The 24,019-nt window shown below is 40.5% G+C and overlaps 1 protein-coding gene across 6 annotated transcripts in view; it reads right to left on the bottom strand.

The window, feature by feature from the left end:
- The window catches only part of CTBP2 (C-terminal binding protein 2), a 288,894-nt gene that overhangs the window by 34,624 nt on the left and 230,251 nt on the right, over positions 1 to 24,019 (bottom strand). For 3 of the 6 annotated variants that reach the window (XM_060768611.2, XM_060768610.2, XM_060768607.2), the window contains 3 exons: positions 19,403 to 19,444; positions 14,067 to 14,221; positions 803 to 947 (listed from right to left, as the gene is read on the bottom strand). In XM_060768611.2, coding sequence (XP_060624594.1) covers positions 803 to 947; positions 14,067 to 14,221; positions 19,403 to 19,444 — 342 coding nt within the window. The remainder of the gene's footprint in view (positions 1 to 802; positions 948 to 14,066; positions 14,222 to 19,402; positions 19,445 to 24,019) is intronic. The other 3 variants (XM_060768612.2, XM_060768613.2, XM_060768609.2) reach the window with 1 other exon arrangement.

The following is a 24,019-nucleotide window of genomic DNA, read 5'->3' as shown; positions in this document are numbered from 1 at the left end:
GAATAATATAAACAATTTTCCATATAACTTGCTTACATGCAATATGGTTTAATAGTTTAAGAATGAGTTTCAGTGTGCTTTCTACATACTTCTAGTATGGCTGCGAGCAGATTAGAAGCATCCATTTTAGATTATCTACAGCTTAGTTTGCTGTCAAGGCTGTGGTCACCAACTATGGGTAGAGGAAAAAGGCCAGCTTCCTAAATCAGAGTGTGAAGTTGGCTTGCTTCCATTAATCACTGAATAACCAGACAAGCCAAGTTGAAAATGGAAGCAAAAGCATACATCCTCATAATGGCAAGACAAAAGGAAGGGAGAGTTTTGTGTGTGTGTATGTGTGTGTTCACAAAATGGATAGGGGCGGGGTGGATTTTGATCATTATGCGATCCGAACAAAATTCCAACTTCTGCAATGACCCAAAAAGTAAATTGCATTAGCATTTGTTGATTATTTCACATTGTAATTTACCTGCTGCCTTTTACCTATGTTACAAAATTATTTTATTTTATGTCCATATTAGAACTTCATAAAACATTCAATTTAGTCCATGGAATACAAAGCTGAGAAGCCCTTAGGTACACTTAAATGCGTATCTGGTGTGGAACTCCCACATAGACATCGGAACAGCTGTATCACATCAAAAACAATAAAGCTGTGCCTTTGGATACAGGAAGTTACCCACAAACAAAACTAGGATGTATACATGATTGGGACAATTAGACAGCTATGGCATTTATTCCACTTTTAAGAAAAACCAACAGCTTGATTAAGGGGTCTGGTTGGAGTGGAGTCTAAACATACCAAGTTCCCCTGCAGCTTTGATGTCTATGTTGTCATAACCGCTGCCTATCCGAACAATGACTCGTAAGGCCTTGAATTTCTCTAGGTCTTCCCGGGTGAGGGTGATAGTGTGGTACATCATTGCTCCAACAGCTTCGTTTAAAACCTAACAGACACATACAGGCACAAAGAGAAGAAAATTATAGGCATTAGTGAAGCAGATGGATGGTGTTTCAGTAACAGCTGCTGAAGTCCAGCAGTGAGTCATAAGCAAGTATCTAGTAAGGCACATGGATCAATTTGATAAAACACTCAGAGACTCCCAAGTAGCAATGACACTTTATAAAGAATTCCAGTACATATGTAGACAAAAACCAGTGTTTACATAAGAGAAGGGCAAATCTTCACTTGAGGATAGCAGCTCTTGTAAGCTCTTGAGTAAAAAGGGCAACTGACCAAGTGAAAATCATGAGCATGAGAACTTGCATGTTCTTTGTACTCTTTCCACATATCAAAACCAGATTATATCAGTGTGGCCCCTTGCCCTTATTGTCAATATTTTAATGTATTTTTATAATCTTGTTGGTTTGCTTAATGTTAATTGTTTGTACAGCAATTGCTTGTTTGTTGGCATCTAATGATTGCCAGTTGTAAGTCGACCTGAGTCCCCCTCGGGGGTTGAGAAGAAAGGGGTATAAATATTAGAAATAAATAAATAAATTATGGAGAAACTTAGTGGTAAGATCAGATACTCTAAAAATAAACACTATAGAAGCATTTCCTTTACTGTTTGCTTTCTATTTGCTGATTATGCCAAGTATAATGAAAATATATTAATGCCTCCATGATCTCATAACATCCTTTAGAACAATGTCCGATCACAGATCTAATTATGATAGAATTATATAATTAGCTATCTTATAAAACATATTCTATGATTTGATAGTCTTGTGATACTTAACTTGGCTTTATTTCAATTGATATAATTGCACTGTATTTACTTACTTACTTACTTACTGTATTTATATACCACCTTTCTCACTACTGGTGGGACTTAAGGTGGTTTACAATATTTTAATGACAAATATTCAATGCCAACATACATGTTAAAAAATCATAATAACTCAACAGTAACATAATTCAACTAAGACTGTGAATTAAAATAATTAAAACTGTTAAACATTAGGCATAGATAACATTTAAACATTAAGACAAAGCATTAAAACATCCTAGTAAAATAGTAGACCGTAGCCAATCCAATTGTCATTGTACATAATCCCTAATTCTTCTTTGCACTTTACTGGCCAAAGTCTTGGCCTAACAATGCCTTTGTTTTCTTTATGAATGCCAGGAGGGAGGGCACTGATCTACTCTCAGTGGGAAGAGAGTTCCAGAGCCAATGAGCCATCACTGAGAAGGTCCTGTCTCTCATCCCCACCAACTGCACTTGCGATGGAGGCGCGACTAAGATGAGGGCCTCCCCAGAAGATCTTAACCTCTGTAATGGTTCATAGAGGGAGATACGTTTGAACAGGTAAGCTGGGCCGGAACCGTTTAGGGCTTTATAGGCTAAAGCCAACACTTTGAATTGTGCTCGGTAGAAAACTGGCAGCCAGCGGAGCTGATGTAACAGGGGGGTTGTGTACTCCCTGTACGTTGCTCCAGTGAGAAATCTGGCTGCCACTCGTTGGACCACTTGAAACTTCCAAACAGTCTCCAAAGGCAACCCCACATAGAGTGCATTGCAGTGATCTATTCTATTGATACAAGTTGAGGATACCTTTTCCAGAATTCTGAAATGCTCCACAATTGTCTGCGTGAATGTATGAAATAGTGATACCATTGCTTTCTCAGGGTTTGATGTATACAAATGTTTCATGAAAACAAATAGTATATAATTACTGTCAGGCTAGGTATATAAGGTGCATACGAAGCATGAATGAATTACATGTTTATATGAGGGTCCCATCTCCAAGATAACTCGTTACATACAGATAGGCAAGTATAAGATATCCCATAATCCAATAAACAAAAAAAAAATCTGAATTCCCAACACTTCTGGTCCCAAATATGTTAGATGAAGAATACTCAACATGTATAATAAAATCTATTTTGGAGGAGGGGGGAATGGCCACAAAGACTTTGCCTTTTGTCCCTGTGCCATTCAACAATTTTCAGTTATGGAGTGTATTGTGTTACATACAGTATTGTGTACTGTGTTACATACGGCCCCCTCCTTCCTGACCTTTAGGCAACAGCTAAAGACCTGGCTGTGGAATACAAGCGTTCGGCCCAAAGAAATTAAAATCATAGTTTTGGGACCAAATAGTAGATGCAAGCAGCGTTTCGGACAGTAGATGCAAGCAGCACTTTAGAGGGACATTGACTGGAATGGCGATACAGCTGATGAGACTGTTTTACTGTTTTTAATGATTGCTTATGTATTGTTTTAACTATGATTTATGTTCAATTGTGGTTTTATTATTGTAATTGTTATGTAGTGGCATAGTAACAGTGCCCACTGTAAGCTATCTTGAGTCCCCCTTTGGGGATTGAGAAGTGACGGGATAGAAATACGGTAAATAAATAAATAAATAAATAATAGAGATATTTAAGGTTGAAGTGAAAGTTGAAAGTGCAATGATAATAACGTTTAAGGTTTTATCAGGGGAGGGACAATTTTGATGCTTTATCCTGTTTTTTATCGATAGCATTGAGTTGTTGCCAACATAGTGAACCACACTGAGTCCCCTTTGGAGTTGAGAAGGGCGGTATACAAATACTGTAAATAAATAAATACATTTGGTGCCTTCAGAAGTTTCAGAACTTCCACCAGACCCACTCAGAAAGACCTGTGGTAAAGAATCTCGGATTTGTAACCCACAAAATCTGGAGGGCCCAAGCTATCTCATTTGTACATTATACTCTGAATGTTCTGAGTGCAGTATATGTCCCCACACAAATCCATGCTGTTGCATACATCCAAATAATGCTGACCAATATGCCATCCTTTGTAGGGCAATCACCATCAAACATTCTTAAATCCCTTATGTTGCCGGCTTATACCACTCTTTCTAGAACAGTCTTTAAAAATGATAAAAAGACAGGTGTGTCTTCCCAAGAGCCTTGCAACAAAATGAGAGTACAACTCTCTCTCAGTTCTCTCTATCAACCAGGAGATTATTCTAGCCTTTTATGTTATCCTTTAGGACACGAGAAAATCCGCACACATTTATTGCTTTAAGAACGAGTAAGTTTCATAGTGTATCAGTAGAGCTAAAGAGATCATGTTGTGAAATGGCAGGTTTTCTTTTTCTTGAAGAATATGTCTAGAATTCTTCCTAGATATCTTCCCTGCCTCTTTCTCCAGCTCACAAAAAAGATTTCATTCCTTGATGTTTGAACTCAGCTAAGTGGAAGGGAGATAAAACCTGGAAAATAAACTTGTTTTACTCTGAATACTCACTAGAATTTTGTAGACTATGACTGCCTTGTTTGTTGAAGAAACTTGCTATAGGTATAACCAAACCTCTAAGTGAATACAGATGACCATTTCAGCATGTAGTCTTTCCACCTGACAGGACTTCCAATTCTGATCATAAATTAGAATCTAGGGTAGGGGAAAATTTCACTGTATGTTCTTTAAAATAATAAATGATTTATTATTGTTCTCTTTGATTCACAAGGAGAACAATCAGCATCAACACCACCATTACTAACTCCACCATGACACCACATCTGGATTTTTTAAAAGCCGGGACAGGGAAATGGCAAAGCCAGAGGCAACTTCCCCCACCTTGAGACAGAACTGGTGCTTCCCCCTTTGTAGAATAACGTTCAATTTATCCAAAACTCATGTCAAAATCCATAATTTCCCCCCCAAAATTTGCCCTTGACTTGTACATGAGGTTGACTTGTACATAAATATATGGCACTCAGTATGAACATTAAATTTAAGTTTTAATTCAGAAGATTCTGTTTATACCTGATAAAGCTTGAACATTTTTATTGATCTTTTATATGAATTGTACTGCAAAAAAGGAGCTAAGCCAACCTATTCTGCAAGCAACAAATTATATCAGATCAGCATGTGGCTCATAGGCCACGGTTGTCCCTCCCTAGTCTAATACAACTGTGCAGGCTCCCCTTCTCCTTGGATCAAATGCCAAAAAATGGAGAGACTAGTGAAACTTTTATACGACAATAAAAATCCCTGATTGGATTTCTGATTAAATTTTGCTTTTCCTGTGCTAGGCACAGCTGGTTTAAGTTGTAGGGAAAATAGGTTACTTCCTCTTCTTAGCTGCCAGGACTGGTTGACTCCATCTCTGTCTCCAAAATAAACTGGTATGCCCCAAAGAAGTCATGGGAGAAGCTTACTACTTTCAATTGGCAAAGTATACTGAACTTCTGCCAGCAAACATTTGTTACTAAGCTCTCCTGAATACTCAGATAATGGCTTCATTCCAACATCCCCTCTGTGTAGTGTATATATCCATATGTGGATCTACATTATGCTAAGCTATATATCTTCTCCGCCAACCTGTTAGAGGGCCCCTGAAGGCTGTCCACATGGCCATTCCATGCTTTGTGGCAAGCAGGTAAGATTAGAGAAGACTTTGGTCATGTCTCCACAGCCAGAAGCACAATGGAGGAAGCTGATGGATCTCAGTGTTGATGCCATCATTTCTGACTATGGGTTGTAGCCAAATGCTTCTCTGGACCTTCCTGCTTGTCACAAAGCATGGGACGGCTGTGCGGAGTATCTTCAGAAACTTGACAATAAATCGGAAGGGGTGAATTATGAGGGGTCTAAAGGGTACGCCTCCACAACCACAAGCACAATGAAGGAAGCTGGTGGATCTCAGTGCTATGCTTCTCTGATTCTGCTTTCTTGCTACGAAGAATGAGATGGCTGTGTAAAGTAACTTTGGAGGCAGTAAGTGTGTAAAGTAACTTTGGAGGCAGTAAGACTGGTAAGAGCTATTACCAGTCTTGAGCAGGCCTGCACAACCTGTGATCCTCCAAATGTTTCAGCCTCCAATTCCATGAACCTCAAGCCAGATTGTCCAATGGTCAAGAATTCTAGGAGCTGAAGTCCAAAATACATGGAGGGCCACAAATTTCACAGACCTGGTCAAAAGGGAGAAATACAGCTCCACCCCCAGTGCCAAAAAAAAAAGACATCTGAATATATAGGGAATGCTTACAAGTGTGCATGTCACTTACAGAATTACAGCTAATGTGTGTTCATTGAAGTCCTGTGTGTTTCATTATTTTAGTATAAGCTGTATGTTATGAATTCTGAACGTACTCATTTAGGGCACTTTTCCTCTACTGTATCATTTGTTATGTTATGATGCTCAGATCTCAGCTAGGAACCATGTAAGCTACCCAGCAACCATCACTGAGCTATTGTTTGCTTCCTCACAGGCTAGTAGGTTATGTACTATAATGTTGGCATGAGATGATGTGAAATGTGAAATGAGAAAAATGCAAGGCAGGATTTGTATCTGAAAAAGGTTATGATGTGATGCTGAAGAGAGAAAGATGACGTTTCCAGACACCGGGTAAGAGAATGAGGAGGAACAGATAAGACAACAGCCTGTGACATCCAATTGGCCTCATGTGACTGGATACTACAGCTCAGAAAACCCTACATGGCCCAGCGGGATTTACACTCTAATGCACAGATTTATACTGTCTGCCAGAGAGTCACTAAGAGTAAAGTTATATTTGCCCTCATTATTCCATACCAAGTGTAAACACAGCTTGAAGAGCAGAAAATGCTACAAGCAGTCAGTGACTATGCTGAGATTCCATGGATACCGCCTTATATTTGAATTGACCAGGCTATTTACTGCCGATTATTTTAAACTAGCACTGAAGCTTGCCCTACTGAGGGATAATTCCTTAAGTCGTGAGCATCCTGAGGACAGACTGAGCTATGAGTGACAGTAAGCCTTCTAAGGATTTGCCTGCCACCTCCACCCAGTCATTTTTGATTTTGTCATTTTCGCCTCTCCCCCCCCCCTTTTATGTTCATTTTTAAGAGACGTGGATTTCAGTCTTCTAGCCATCCCAAAGGATCAGCTTCTACATGGCATTCCTAGTGAACCACCGCTTAGCTTGTCTTTCTTTGTTCAAAGACAGCCATTGATAACAACATCCTGGGCCAAGAAGTCATATAAAAGCATTTATCTAGGCAAGGGTAGTACAATACAGGAAAGAATGGGAAATTTCCCAAGTCAGTGTGGAAGATGACGACGACGACAACAACAACAACAAATTTATTACCTGCCGACAACAACAACAAATTTAACAACAACAATAAATTTATTACCTGCCAACAACAACACCAACAACAAATTTAATACCCGCCAACAACAACAACAAATTTAACAACAAAAAAAATTATTACCTGCCAACAACAACAACAAATGTATTACTGCCTCTCCTTGAGGCGGGGTACAACATAGTTAAAACAGTGAGGTAGGCTGAAGCACTATTTCAGTACATATAACATGCACACAGATAAAATGCAGCTTAAAATTCACAAGTTAAAAATTGACTGTGTAGGACTGCCAAAAGAGATAGGTCTTAAGTTGTGTCTTAAATTTTGACAGCTCATTTAGCTGTTGGGTTTCTTCTGGCAGGTCATTCCACAGTCTTGAGGCAGCCAATGAAAAGGTCCTCTGGGTGACAGTAACCAGTCGGATTCTGGCTAGTTACAGGATGCTCCCCAAAGGACCTCAGTGCGCAGGGCGGATTGTACGGGAGAAGGTGGTCTTGTAGGTAACCAAACCATGTAGGGCTTCTAAAGTGGAAGCCCACACTTTGTACTTTGCCCAGAAACTAATTGGCAACCAGTGGAGTGACTTTTGTATGGGTGTTCTTTAACTAGTTTGACTGCCATGTATTTTGAATGCATTTGCACGAAGTTTCTGAACTTTGCACAAAAGTAGCCCAGTGTAAAGCCCATCACAGAAATCCAACCTTGAAGTTACCAGTGTGTGCATTACCATAGGTCCTCCAACTCTAGAGGAGCCTGAGCCGAAGCTGGTAGTAACCATTGTCACATCTACCTGGGTTGGAGAGACAAATCCAGGAGCACTCCCAAACTACTAACACAGTCTTCCAGAGGGAATGCAACCTCATAAAATAACTAACTGACACATTAAAGGTTAGGAATCTTGGGAAGTCTGACTTGGCCACGGTGGTACACGCTTTGGTCACATCCCGCCTCGACTACTGCAACGCTCTCTACGTGGGGCTGCCCTTGAAGACGGCCCGGAAGCTCCAGCTAGTCCAGCGCGCGGCAGCCATGTTGTTAACCGGAGCAGGACGCAAGGAGCGCACAACGCCCTTGCTGTCCCAGCTCCACTGGCTGCCGATCAGCTACCGGGCCCAATTCAAGGTGCTGGTGTTAACCTACAAAGCCCTAAACGGTTCCGGCCCAAAATACCTTGAGTACCGCATCTCGGCCTACCAGCCCACGAGGACCTTGAGATCATCCGGGGAGGCCCTTCTCTCGGTCCCGCCTGCCTCACAGGCACGCTTGGCGGGGACTAGAGAGCGGGCCTTCTCGGTGGTGGCCCCCCGGCTGTGGAACTCCCTCCCCGCTGAAATTAGACAGGCGCCCTCCCTCATGGCCTTCCGTAAGGGCCTGAAAATCTGGCTCTTCGAAAAGGCCTTTAATTAAGTGCTATGTTTTTGGAATGACCACCGGAATGGACTACGACGACGAGATTGATTATGGCCCAAACAAGACGAAGCGGATTTTTAGTTTAATTAGCTGTGTGTTAGTAAGATGTGTGTTATGATCCTGATTTACTGTAACTGTTGTCTTTATGTTCTATGTTCTGTACACCGCCACGAGTCGCCTTCGGGCTGAGAGTGGCGGTTAACAAGTGCAAATAATAAATAATAAATAGGACCTTTAATGGCAAGCACCTCTGTCTTGTCTGGATTCAGTTTCAATTTGTTTTCCTTCATTCAGCCCATTGCCTCCTGCGGGCATTCATTCAGAGGCAAAACATTATCCTTAGCTAAAGCTGTTTTTGAAGGCATGGAGAAATATATTTGGGTGTCATCAGAATACTGATAGCACTCCACTCCCTGTCTCCAGATGATCTCACTCAGGGGTTTCACGTAAATGTTAAAAAGCACCGAGGATAGAATGACCCATTTTCCTACTTCCAACAGACCTCGCTACCTCTGAGGATGCTTGCCATAGATGCAGGCGAAACGTCAGGAGAAAATGCCTCTAGAACATGGCCATATAGCCCGGAAAAACCGACAACAACCCAGTGATTCCGGCCATGAAAGCCTTCAACAATACGATAGAATGACAGCTTGAAGAATGCCACATAACAGCTCCTTTTTTTGAGGAGCAGCTATCACCTGAGAGGTATGACTAGAACCACTGCAGCACAGTGCCTCCAATTCCCAATCCCCTGTTCTATGGAGTTTGTCCTTCCAGAGACTCTGTCATCATTTTTATTTGCTGCTGCTTGAGTGCCTCCAGAGATTCAGAAGGAACAAGAGCATCTTACAGAATCAAATTGTACACAGCTCTCTTTTTGGTTTCTCTTTATTATATAGGGAACAGGGGGAACCAGAAATGTAGCCCCAAAGCCCTTTTCTGCAGGTGCACTCATTTAAAAAAATGCCATGTGCTAGAATCAATGGAGACATGCACTATAGTCAATAGGATATTCAGTACCTTTCTCAATTTAGGATTTTAAAATTCATTATCATTAGGGCATTCATTAAAATCAAATTGAATTTGTTTACATGCACACACACACACACACACACACATGTTTCAACTAGCCACCAAGTTAAAAAAACAAAAAGAAGTGTGGCCCATGCCTAGTCTGAAAAGTGGCTCCCAACCTTGTATCAAATATTTACCTCTGCTAAACTGAAAGGGACAGGAAGAATCACTGCCCTTTCGTTCAGGAGATATCCAAAGAAATCTTCCCTGTTCTATGTGTTGTCAAATGCTTTCATGGCCGGAATCTCTAGGTTGCTGAGAGTTTTCCGAGCTGAATGGCACTGTTCCAGAAGCATTCTCTCCTGACGTTTCGCCCATGCCTATGGCAGACATCCCCAGAGGTTGAGAGGTCTGTTGGAAACAGAACCTCAACCTCTGAGGATGTGTGCCATAGATGTGGGCGAAACGTCAGGAGAGAATGCTTCTGCAACATGGCCATACAGCCCAGAAAACTCACAGCAACCCTTCTCTGTTCTCTTGTATGACTGATCAGAGAAAGGAATGGGGAATATGGTGCACACTGTCATCCCAATTTGGATGATGAGTGGCAGATAAAAACACCACATGCTCACTGACCCTTGCAGGAGCCAGCGTAGTTCTCCTTATCCACCTCTGCATGGAGAAGTGGGGAAGATGATTGAAGCCAGGGCCCTAATAAGATTCCGAGAGTCACCCAACCTAGAATGGTGTTGGAAAAGAGGACATGTTCCTCAAACCAGTGGGTTTCCATGCTCTGAAAAAATGTGCTAGACTTTGATCTGGACTGGAACCACCGCACACATGGAAGCATAAATGTAACCACTACCTCTATAAACGCGTCCCTCTCAAAACTTTCTCTCCTCACAAAATGGAAGGGGAAGGAAGGAAGGAAGGAAGGAAGGAAGGAAGGAAGGAAGGAAGGAAGGGGAAGGAAAGGGAAGAGAAGGATGGATAGGATGGAAAAGAGGGACGGAGGAAACCCCCACTGGCAGTTATATATGCTTAGTTTAGAGTAAAGAAGACAACAAAGGAAGTTAAATGTGCAGTTCAACACCAGGTACTGTTGCCTGTATTTCAAGGGGAAGAACCACCATATCACCAAAAAAACAAAAAACAAAACAAAAACAAAAACAAAAAAAAACTATGATCTTCATGAGGTCTCCATAAGTCAACAGGCAACACAAAGCTGCACAAATGCACACCTCTTAATTCAGAATCTTTCCCAGGATCAACTTCACAGGTTTTGAAAACATCTATAAAACACCTTTTCCTTTGATAAATTTAGAGTTTAGATTTTGATATTTAAATGCCACACTGTACAAGTTAGTGACATTCTATAAAGCTAACACCACAAAGCGCACATAGTTTCTTCTGCATTTTAGGAGATTTTGTTGTGAGCATTCTCTAACTGTAACAGCTTGAAAAATGTCTTAATTATAGATTTTCCAAACTTTCTGATTTTCTAAATGTCAGAATCTCTCTAATATTTATGTTATATTCAAATGATTAGAACTCAATGTGTATATGTAGCCTTATTGAGGAGTTCTTACTAAATATGCTCAACACGGGCTTAGATGTTACACAGAGACTTGTGTGAAACATTCTTCGAATACTCCTGTAACTTTAAAAAATGCCAACACAAATTTGGGATTCTGTAGGGAGAAGACAGTTGTGATAGGAGTTAAATTCATATATAGTATCTGACACCATATGTCAACTGCTGGGGAGATACAAGACAAGAAGGTGAGGTTGTTATTTGTCGTGCTGACAGATTTTGCAATGGGGTGGCGTTCTGTAAACAAAATGATGGACTAGACAGGTCTATGATATGATCTAGACAGGCAGTTTGTATGTTCCAAGCAGAAAACAATAGTCAGCGGAAAAGTGACTAGGCACCTCCACAATCTGTATTGCTCTTTTGTTGAATGCAAAAAATGATACGTTAACCAATGTTACACATTCTTCTGTGTAGTTCGAGCTTAAGTTGCTTCACCAAGCAGTTTATTCTGGCGCAGAACACAAGGCATCATTTCCGTTCCTGCCATTTACCAGTCTCTTCAATAAGGTCTCTAACTGAGACAGGTTCAAAGAGTTACTGGAAAACAGTTGTCTAATGTTTAGATGAAATCCAAGTATATTTGATCTACTTTTACGCATTAATGCTTTTTGCTTTCATCTATTGATTTTGTATCATTTAAGAGAATCGATCAGTCCAGAATAGCTAAATCCATTCTTCATGGACACATGCTGTGTTTTACTGAAAGCTATTCACAAATGCACTAAATTCAAGGCACACCGCTCCAGCATTAGCTACATAACTGGCATTAACTCCTTTCTTCTTAGCTACACATTTTAAAGGCTATCGAACAATATTAGCCAAGTTTTTCAGTCGTTTTTGGAGAGGGTTTTTGGAATCCAAGCAGGCAGATAGGTTTTGGAGTCCTCTTTTAGCATTATGTCCAGGAGCTGAATATGGGTTAATTTGTATTACTGACCTTGCCTGATACTTTCTACATTAACTTGGCAGTTTGAGGCTGGGAAAAGACAGGAAATCTGAGAACGGACTGAGAAAGTTATTTTTTTCTCTGTTGCTAATCAGCTTGCACACCTGTCAAAGCTATGGGAGGTGGGAATGGGTCATGCTTTCACACTCTGATTTTCCTTCTTTGCTTATATTCTATATCAGGGGTCCTCAAACTTTTTAAACAGAGGGCCAGGTCACAGTCCCTCAAACTGTTGGAGGGCCGGATTATAATTTGAAAAAAACATGAATGAATTCCTATGCACACATCTTATTTGTAGTGCAAAAATACTTAAAAACAAGACAATAATTAAAATGAAGAACAATTTTAACAAATATAAACTTATTAGTATTTCAATGGAAAGTGTAGGCCTGCGTTTGGCTGATGAGATAGAATTGTTGTTGTTGTGTGCTTTCAAGTCGTTTCAGACTTAGGTTGACCCTGAGCGAGGGCTGGGTAAATGACCTTGGAGGGCCATATCTGGCCCCCAGGGCCTTAGTTTGAGGACCCCTGTTCTATATGATCCTTAGAAATCTATATTCTATTGGCCTCACACCAAACATATAAGCCCAGGAGTCCCAAAGTCAGCTTCGAGAGAATTGCTGCCAGATATAGTTTGGATACAATTGCTTTTGCAGGTAACTTCAACAATTGGGTATGAAAGGATGCTGGACTGCTTCTCCACCTATATCATTTTTTGTGGTATTTACCACCAATAAGACATATCTAGTAACAGTAATCTGTGTCAGTGTTTTCCACAAAGTCATGTCTCCAAGAGTTCCAGAAGAAATTTAATTAATGCATGCATCTATCAAATACATCAAGAGAGATGCTGTCAGGATGTGTCCATACCAGCTAAACAAACAAGCTGCTTTGTCCACTCCATGCCAGTTTGATTGGGATGGGAGTAAAGCACTTGCTTCTGATAAGAGCCATCTGGATTGGGGAGCGGGGTGGGAGACCTGGGAATTGTAGCATGGTCTGTGAGAATGGAATGTAGCCCTTAGAAGTAGATAGTAGGAGGGGTCATGGGTCAGCTAGATGATATACTACCAGGTTGGCGGGGGAAATAGTCAGAACTAGCTTTCGCTTCTCCTTGGCAAGAAGGAAAAATAAAGCTGTTTCCAAGGATCTGCCTTTGTGAGGGTGCTTTTGTTTCCGAGATCTTCCAGGGTCTGACAGATGCCACCAAAGACATTTTTAATGTGCTCAGGAATCTCGATCCCAGGACTATCCCTCATTGATTATGAGACTCAAGAAATCAGTAGAAATATGAAGAAGAAATAATGCTAACAGGATAATCAACCATGTATACAAACAAGTATAAAATCAATCTTCAAGATGACTGTTGTAGATCTAAAGATTTAAAGACATAATTGATGTAAAACGTAAAGGTAAAGGTTTCTAGTCGAGTCTGACTCTGGGGGGTGGTGCTAATCTCCATTTCTAAGTCAAAGAGCTGGTGCTGTCCATAGACATCTCCTAAGTCATGCGGCCAACATGACTGCATGTTCCAGCTGAAGCAGTAACTATTGATCTACTCACATTTGCATGTTTTTGAACTGTTAGCTTGGCAGAAGCTGGGGATAGCAGTGGGAGCTCACCCCATCCTGCAGATTCAAACCATCGACCTGAACTCAGCAAGTTCTGCAGCTTAGCGGTTTAACCCACTGCACCACCGTTGCCCCTTGATGGACTCCACTCAAATGTTTCTACTCTATCATTTCCCTAAGGTCCTTTGTTTCAGGAATATTATTTTTCTGTATCTTTTATTTATTTACTTTATTTTAATCCCCTTTCTGTGGATTTAGGGACTCAAACCATCTAATTCTTTTATGTACAGTTTGTCCAAGTACAATCTCAGACTGACTATCATCAGAGAGTAGAAACTTATGTTTAAAATCAATTCTTTTCTATTATTTGTGTGGTGTTTCAGCAGAAGCATAAAACCAGGCATTTATACCTTCCTTTGTAACTCAATTTGCAGGAGACAAAATCATGTTACCTTTTCATGGATTTCCTGAGTTGATTGCGCATCACAGAACGCAACAGTAGCCAAGTCCTTCAAAATTGGCATCTCCACTGTACAATCCCTTCCATCTAATAAAGCCACCAGTGGACGAGGATGCATAGGGCCATTCATGATTTGTGGGCGAATACCTGCAACAAAATGGAGTGTAAAGGTTAAATCAATACAGACATGGGGTTATCTGAAACTGCAATATGCTGTTTTTGCAAAAGAACAAGGAAACTCTTCAGAGCTGGATTCTCAAGCTTAACTCCCAAAGTTTTTGTTCTGAATTTTCCTTTAGATAGCTTAACAGTGAAATTCCTCAGATGCTAATTCAGTAAAAAGTCTCACTCAGGTAACTTTTTTTTCCTGTCAGGAGCAATTTGAGAAACTGCAAGTCGCTTCTGGTGTGAGAGAATGGACTGTCTGCAAGGATGATGCCCATGGGACACCTGGATGTTTTGATGTTTTACCATCATTGTGGGAGGCTTCTCTCATGTTCCCGCATAGGGAGCTGGAGCTGACAGAGGGAGTTCATCCACGCTCTCCCTGGATTCGAACCTGCGACCTGTTGGTCTTCAGTCCTGCCGGCACAAGGGTTTAATCCATTGCACTACTGGGGGCTCCTACTCAGGTAACTGTCTACAGATCTATAATCTAACATCTGGTCACCTAGGGTTCTTGGAAGAGCTTGGAAAAGTTACTTTTTCTGGGCTGCAACTCTTAAATGACTTCCTCAAACAGAATCCATGAGGATTCTAAAACCTGTAGTAAAAAGTAGGAACTGTTCCAAGCATTGGAAAACAATGCATTGATAGAATTCCCATCAGCTTAGTTTTACCAAACTGTCCCAGCACAGGCATTTGAGCAAAGGTGAGCAAATGAAGCAGGTCTTTCAGGCATAGCAATTCACCCTACTTTTTGATGGACAGAACAAAGCTCATTCTTTAGAGGAGTCGTGAGCCACCAAAATATTCTTATGGGTTCAGATGTGGCCCAAGCTACACTTTGTGTCTCAACTACAGAGATGAGAGTGGAATACAAATCAATATATAATAATATTAATCAATTTCATCTCTGAATACTAAGAAAACTCAAGTTCCATAACATTTCAAAATGGAAATGATTATTGTTTTGATTGTTACATCTAGTAACAATCATCATCCAAGTGTATAACGATCTATTTTCACATTGCTATTTTAAAGTGAAAATTTCAGCTACAAGAAACACAACTCGATATGGAGACAGGACGGATTTAACACACAAAGACAACAGTAATAAACAAAATTAACAATACCAGATGTTAAGGAAGAGTCTTTTGTTTAGGCTTGCAAAAAGAGAGCTCTGCCTAACAAAACTTTTACTACGCAATGCTAAATATGTCTTCTCTCTCTTTGACATTTTAATCTGTTGCTTCGGTTTAAGAGTATACACACGCAGCAGAATTGTAGCAATCTGATATCAAGTGATACCAAATGACACCCTTCCTTTAACTGCAAATCCGTAAGAGTTAAAATGGAATCCACTGTGTTGTGGAGTTGCAGCTTTAGATAAAAGATAGAGGTGTTGAAGTACTCTTTGTCTCAGATTCATCACAATTTTCTCTGAACTTTTTACTTGGAGATTTCAAAATTTCTGTGTAAGAAATGTAAGAATGTTTTTGAACGAATGCAATCCATAAAGAGTGTGTGATATGGAACATGAGATTTTGAAGTTGGAAGAATTCCTTCTAAATCCTACTATGCGAGTACGAACTTCTGAGTTTACCTGAAAAGCTCTTTGGAACACAGCTTGAATTTCTATGGCTGGCTAAGCCTCCTACATTTTCGATCCATTCTGAAAATTGCTACGAACCTCAATATGCACACAAATAGCTGAGGCTACATGTGATACAGGCCAGGAACTTCAAATAGTAAAGGGCACTTTTGAAAGTCTTGCCCCGAGGGATTGCTTTGTTGACAAAGAAAACGGCATTATTTTACTGGATTTTCCTCTTAAAGGCTCGGGGCCACGGTTCAGGTTCAATTGTAACACATGCTATTGAATTCTTTGCAATTCTATCTAAGCACTGAAAGAACTTATTAATTACTTTAGGACTACCTCCCCCCCTTAAGCCAGGAACTTCCTCCATTCTCACGGAAGCGTTCTTTTAGATGGCTGCTTTGATAAACATTCGATTGTTCAGCACTGGAGAGTCAAAGCAAATGGGTTTAAACTTTGGAAAGACTCTGTATTTGTGAGATTTAATTCACCTGTGATTGAAATCCATAAAAAATACTAAAATGCAAGAAGGTATGTCTGCTAATTATACAGATCTTCAAAAAATCAAGATGGATGTCATTTGATTTTTCTCCATCATTAAATCTAAGTACTATATTTATCAGTACACAGAATTGTTTCTTCTCCTTTTTATAGTGCTTTAAAATACTTATGAATCAGAGATTTGTTGAGCCTTAAAATTCTCTGAGAGAGAAAGAGGATGAAAGATGAGTTATAGGCTAAGTGCACTTGACTCAGCATTTGAGATAACACCCCAGAGTCTTAACCTGAAAGGATCAGATATTTAAAAGAATCCAAGTAACTGCTAGAGGAAGGGAAAAGCAATATCCAAGGCAGAGGTGGAAATCTTGTGACTCTTCAGAAGATGCTGGAGTACAGCTCCCAGTATTTCTCACCAGTGGCTTGGATGCTGGGAATTGCAGTCCAACAGTATTTTGATGATTGCATGATTCCCACTGTTGACTTAAGGGAAAGGTAAAGAAAAGTGATACAAAACTGTGAAAGTGTGACACTTTGGTTCTGATGAATTCTCTATCAATGAGCTGGATCCAAGTTCTGCCTTCCATGTCCTTCTCCTCAATTTAGGAGGATCTTTCCACTCCCTGAAGCTTATCCCATTCAGCAGTGTTTCTTGTCCATTTGTGCAGGATTTTCAGGAGACGGAAGGGGGCAGATTAATTTGCTTCTGCCAAACCAGTTGATTGCACCAAATCTGGATCAAACCCTAAGTATATAGCATTTGGTACAATATACCGGGGTATTTACTATGGCCTAGTGGTCTTCAGCGAAATGGTTCCATGTTAATGTATTGTTGAATTATTTATTTATTTATTTATTTATTTTGCTTGTATACCGCAGTTTCTCAGCCCGTAGGCGACTCAACGCGGTTCACAACAAGAGCAAGAAGGCTTTCATGGCCGGAATCACCGGGTTGTTGTAGGTTTTTTCAGGCTGTATGGCCATGTTCTAGAGGCATTCTCTCCTGACGTTTCGCCTGCATCTATGACAAGGATCCTCAGAGGTAGTCACTACCTCTGAGGATCCTTGCCATAGATGCAGGTGAAACGTCAGGAGAGAATGCCTCTAGAACATGGCCATATAGCCCGAAAAAAACGTACAACAACCTGGTTCTATGTTAGTTCACATAACTCTAACCTTAGACCAAACCCAAACAAACAAATTAGTAAAACAAATTAGAAATATGGACTGTGAGATTGCAGCTACAAGAAGATGTTGGCAGTTCCTGGAGACACCTTATAATCTTTTTCACCAAGTCAACATGGTCATGCTTTTTCTTCCATGTCAGGAGCAACTTGAGAAACTGCAAGTCACTCCTGGTGTGAGAGAATTGGCCATCTAAGGACACTGCCCTGGGGACGCCGAGATAACTGATGTTTTACCATCCTTGTGGGAGGCTTCTCTCATGTCCCCACATGGGGAGCTGGAGCTGACAGAGGGTGTTCAACCCACTCTCCCCTGATTCGAACTGTTTACCTATTGGTCAGCAGTCCTGACGGCACAAGGGTTTGGACTTGGAATTTGATTCAAATCTGTTTTTAACTTCTCATCTTACCTTATACCTGATATTTTACCCCACTGTGTTATTTTCTTTCTTTTATTGTTTGTATTTTATTTGAGTTATTATTTGCTGTATGTATTGTATCTTGTTTATTATATTTGTTGATATCTCTTAAACACTTAGGGCAGAAATGGGCTTTTGGCCTCATGTTAGCCACCCCGAGTCCCTGAGGGGAGATGGTGGTGGGTTATAAAGTTTAATAATAATAATAATAATAATAATAATAATAATAAAGCATGGGAAGAGTAGCAGAAATAGTGGAAAGAAAGGACAAGGCTATGTGCGAGGAGTCCCTATAATGCTCTGAACTGGCTTAAGGAATGTATAATTATCTATCTTTGTTATCTATCCGAATGCATCTCTCCCTATGAGCCTTCCAGGAAGTTGAGATCATCTGAGGAGGCCCTGCTCTCGATCCCGCCTGCTTCACAGGCACGTCAGGCGGGGATGAGAGACAGGGCCTTCTCTGTGGTGGACCCTCGGCTGTGGAACTCCCTGTCTAGGGATATTAGATCGGTCCCCTCCCTCTTGGCCTTTTGAAAAAGAGTGAAAACCTGACTCTTTGAGCAAGCGTTTGGAGCATGACCAGATAAACTCAAATTGGAATATGAACTAGGAACTGCTAAGATGATGGAACGGTTGAGGATTTGAACAAGAAGACATAGTTTTTATAATTTTTATTGTTATTGCTTTTATGGTTTTAAAATGTATTGCAATGTGATTTTTTTGCTTTTAACCGTTTTATGTATGGCATCTAATTGTGTCAATTTGTACGCCACCCTGAGTTGCCTTCGGGCTGATATGGGTGGGATAAAAGTGACGTAAATAAATAAATAATAAATAATTTGGGTTTGCTTTTTTTAAGTTGTTGGAATCGTTGCAAAAGCCCATTTGTGCCCTAAGTGTTTAAGAGATATCACAAAGCGGAAAGGCAGGCAGAAAGCTCAATAAGATGTTTGAAATTTAATAACCGGCAACTGTTTTGTATCCACCCCTTTGTATTTCCCATTTACTGCAAAGCAATGCTTCTTTCAGCATTTCATCCAGATGGAAGTGCAACTGTGTCGCAGTATGCACAGCAGAACGCTGAGATGATTTGGATAAGTGAAAGAAGCTTGCCCTAAGCAGATAACCAGGATTAAAGGGGAAAACACATAAAAAACCGAAAGGTTTGCAATCCAGCGCCCCTGAATTGCTATGCTCTGTCCAGATTAACCCCTTTCCTGGTTTAATAAAGAGTTCCTACTGTACAACTGACTCTGATGAACAGTCTCCGGGACTGAGACTACCGCTTAATGACAGCCTTTCGTTGTTACTGTCAAAAGCAGAATAGAGAAGTAAATGGGAAGGCAATAGAGGTTGGACTCCCCACCAGGACAATGGCTTCAGACAGTCACTGCCTGTTACAGTATACAGTGTATATCACTCCCCATATCCCACAGTAATTTGTAATCAGAGCTTAAACACTTACTAATAATATTGCAGGTGGGGTTGGTATCTGCAATAAAAAAACCTGTGAAGAAAACAGGAATTTTTTAACAAGATGTATTATCTGATTACATAAGTAACTTTGCAGGCCAAGAGAAATTTTCTTCACCTCCAAACAAAACATCTGTATCTTTGCCACCTAATGAATGAGGCAATGAGCCTGGCTTTGTAGACATTACCAAGTTACTACTAGGGTTTTTTTTTTTTCATATTGCAAAGATATATATTATGAGGGAATATGGTTAATGTTGAAGAATGCTTTTCTTTCAAAACTCAGAACAACTGGATGGAGTCAATTATTTCAACTTCCATAGAAACAAACTTTGAAAGTAGAGTAAAGGGGAACAGGATGTACAAGTAACTACATTTGAATAAACACACATACACACACACATGCTAAAGATTCGAAGTCTAAAATCATGTGAAGCAATACATGTCCAACTGTATTATTTGAAATGTTTGATTTCTACATCAAACCACCAGCAACACAGATACATAGTGCAGTTGAATATAGATTATAGTATAAAGGCTTTTACAATCACACATACTGTATCAGAATGTAAACACAGCGGTTAGAGTGGGTGAAAAAAAATCAAACAAAAGAGCTCAAATGTATGATGAACATAACAGTCTAAAAATAAATGACTTTGGCTAGAGTTTTCAGCACAATTACAAAGAACTCCGTGTGACTTATTTCTGAATGAAAAATCAGAATGAATTTTTGAGATGTGTTTATTAAATCACATTTGATTGAATTGTGAAGCCTTAAAATTGCTTCCTACAAATATCTTAACATCTCAAAGTACTTTGGCTTAGCACAGTGGTTCTCAACCTGTGGGTCCCCAGATGTTTTGGCCTTCAACTCCCAGAAATACTAACAGCTGGTAAACTGGTTGGGATTTCTGGGAGTTGTAGGCCAAAACATCTGGCGACCCACAGGTTGAGAACCATGGGTTTAGGACATGGGTATCAACCCACAGGACTATATTGTTTTTGATGTGTACATTCATGTTATTTCTGACATGGCAATTCTAAGGCAAACCCATCATGGGGGGGGGGGGGGTGGTGGCAAGATTTGTTCAGAGGAGGCTTGCCTTTACCTCTCTCTGTGGCTGAGAAAGTGTGAATTGCCCAAGATCTCCCAGTGGGTTTCCATGGTTAAGTGAGATTTGAACCCTGGTCTACAAAGCCATCATCCAATACTCAAACCACTACATCATACTAGCTCTCAGGACTCTACAAAAGAAAAAGAGATAAATTAGTATGTGTGTGTATACCATGTTTGTGTGTTGTTGTGTCTGTATATACCGTGTTTCTCCAAAAATAAGATATACCTATAAAATAAGCTGTTGCAATATAAGCCATACTCTGAAAATATGACGTAGTTATACAAGCTTATGCATAGATGGGGACATAGAAAGTGAAATGCAAGAACTTTCCGCAGCGGTGGCGGCGAGTCCGAGCTTCCCTTCCTCTCACTTCCTACCTCCTTCTCCTTCCCCTCATTTTCCTTCTCCTTTTTCTCCTCGTTCTGTTCTTTCTTCCCTTCAGGCCATGCCAGTGAGTGAGAGATGGAGTGAATCACCAGCTCCAACTGGGCTGCTTCCCTTCAACCTATCCCCTGGGAAGTCTCCTCAGTGAGGAGCAGGATGCTCTGCTTTAGGTATTGTGTGTCATCAGGGGGAAGAAGTAAAGCTGTGGCTGCTGTTTCACTCAGCACTATATGTGAATAAATACAGACTGTTGTACCATCCTTAATAAAAATAAGACATCCCCTGAAAATAAGACATAGTGTGTCTTCTTGAGAAAAACTAAATATAAGGCAGTGTCTTATTTTCGGGGAAACACTGTGTGTGTGTGTGTGTGTGTGTGTGTGTGTGTAGCATTAAAGGCAGAGCAAATTACTAAAGGGGCATACTATTTAGTGGGAATTCCCAAATACAGGAGAGGTGTGAACAACAGGATGGAAACTGAATCTCATTATTTGACCAGAATACCAACAAGGTGCTCCAGAACTGTTTTCAAAATGAAGATGCCTTGCTTTCTCTTCCCCAAAGCTTCCCATTAAAAAGCCAACTATTTGCAGCATTGCTCAATAAATATTTTCTGGCCCTCCCAGTTTTCGGTGGAGTTTAGCCAACGCTCCATTGCTTTTAAGGAAGGGGCTGTTGGCAGGGAGGGCTTTTTTATGTACACTGAACTCAGAACTACTCCACCCTGACTCACAAGATGCACAGCTTGTTGCACCCAGCTCAATGTATAAAGTGCTTTTGTTGCATTTTTGAAAAAGAAAAAAATTACACAAAGCCTGCTTGTCCTCTTTGGCAGCTCCTCCCCATTGCCACCCACTTGTATCCGATTCCAATGGCACCCCTGCCAAGAGAATTAGGGAGTACTCTCTAGTAAATGGCAGCCTTTGTATGGCTGCAAGACGGCTGGTACTATCTGGCCGAAACAAAAGCCGAAGAAGCCATTTGCCTAATTCTTATTAATCTCACTTGCCTATGTCATGCTGTTCGTCTTCTTTTAAAAAAAAGAAAGAAAAGGATTTAAACATCTTCTCCAACAGTATATAAAAATGCATCAAGGCGTTAGGCAAGCACTTCTCACAATTACTCATTTGCAACAGTTCTAAAAGTCAATGGCACACTTTATTAAACAAACAGAGAAAAGAAAACAGGAAATTTCCCCTTGCCTTGAAAAGGTTTCCTCCACATTCTTCTTCTGATTAAAAACTGCACATGGTAGTAGAGGAGGAGGGAAGGAGGAAGGAGGGAGGGAGGGAGAGAAGGAGGGAGGGAAGGGAAGAGTATAAATACTACACCACTGTTTGGTGTGCCGCCTCTCCTCTGGTCTACTCTGGTCTATGGAGGGGTATCTTCAAACAAGCACCCCCATGGCCTCACAGCTGCAAAGTCTGGAGACAAATGTCTCTTTGAACGTGGGAGGGGAAAAGAAAAGGCTTTTGTCCCGCTACAGAAGAATAGTCTGAAATTGCTACAGCAGTTAAGAGTCACCTCTCCCGGCTCCAAACTCTTTCAAACACTCCCTCAAGACCTTGCTGCTGCTTTTAACTAATCAAAGTTCTTTCCCAAACCTTGAATCAAATCATGTGAGCACGGCTCAAAAACACAAATACATCTTACACTGTATGCTCTGAAGAGTTGGGATGTCTCGTCGCCCACCCACCCAAAATACTTGATGCATTTTAATAGTCCCATTTTTTCCCTGGTTGTTTCAAACATATTTACATGAGGCTGCACAACATTACTTTGTTTCTAATCATGAAATATATTCTTCATTGACTTCATGCTTGCAATGACAATAAAAAGCCACAGCGCTCGAAATGCAGAAACACAAACACATGTATACACGCATATGTGCACAGAGCACAAACATATAAGAAAATAAACAAGGACCGAGATCACATATCAGACACGTAGCTGCAAAGTTGTGACTATACTCCGCCTCCTGATCTGATCCTCCAAACCCATTTTAAAATTCATGTAGCTGTACTGAGGTCCCATCTACACTGCCATATAAAATCTAGATTATTTGCTTTAAACTGGATTATATGACAGATCAAATCAAAATTATTTGCTTTCAATTTGGATTAGCTACTTTGATAATCTGGATTATATGACAGTGTGGATCCAGCCTGCGTTATGCAGAACTGGTAAGGGAGGTGATGAAACATGATGTGTCAAGCTCCCTTCCTGCCTGCAAGTAGTGGAAAAGAGAAACAAGGACCCCCTATGTTTGTTGTTCTATGATTCTGTCACTCATTAAGGCTGTCTGGATTTTAAGGTGGGTTTGGGAGGTGTCTGAGATTGTGGCAATGGTGCCATGATCATACAATTGAATACCAAACAGTTACAAGGCTGTAAGTCTAGGTTGCAATGTCAAAACTGCCTAACAGCCAACATTTGCCACATAGATTACTACCACTCATACCATTTTGGAGGCAGTCCTGCACAGGACATATTATTTCAGTGTAGTGTAAGTATCTAGTGGAAGGATTATAGTATAGCTTGCACTGTACAATCCCTATACTGAATATCACCATATCACAACACATGAGTAACAGTGAATGTACATAGCTCTCAACTCATTACACAATAGTAGAATGTGCACAGGCCACTTGAAATGCACACTGACACCATACTCTAGATCCTTCCTAATGCCGTGATACAGTTCCTCATGTTATGGTGACCACCAATCATAAAATTATTTTCATTGCTACTTCACAACGGTAATTTTAGAAGTCTTGTAGGTTTTTCAGGCTATATGGCCATGTTCTAGAACATGGTCATATAGCCCGAAAAACCTACAACAGTGATTCCGGCTAAGAAAGTGTTACCAAAACTGTCATTTTGCTAATTTTGCTACTGTCATTTTGCTAATTTTGCTACAGTTGTGAAGTGTAATGTAAATATCTGATATGCAGGATGTATTTTCATTCACTGGACTAAATTTGGCACAAATACCCAACATGCCCAAATTTAAATACTTGGGGGGAGGGATTGATTTTGTCATTTGGGAGTTGTAGTTGCTAGGATTTATAGTTCACCTACGATCAACGAGCCTTCTGAACCCCACC

The sequence above is a fragment of the Anolis sagrei genome, chromosome 3 (assembly GCF_037176765.1).
Source record: "Anolis sagrei isolate rAnoSag1 chromosome 3, rAnoSag1.mat, whole genome shotgun sequence".
Lineage (NCBI taxonomy): Eukaryota > Metazoa > Chordata > Lepidosauria > Squamata > Dactyloidae > Anolis > Anolis sagrei.
This window is presented reverse-complemented; position numbering and strand designations above follow the sequence as displayed.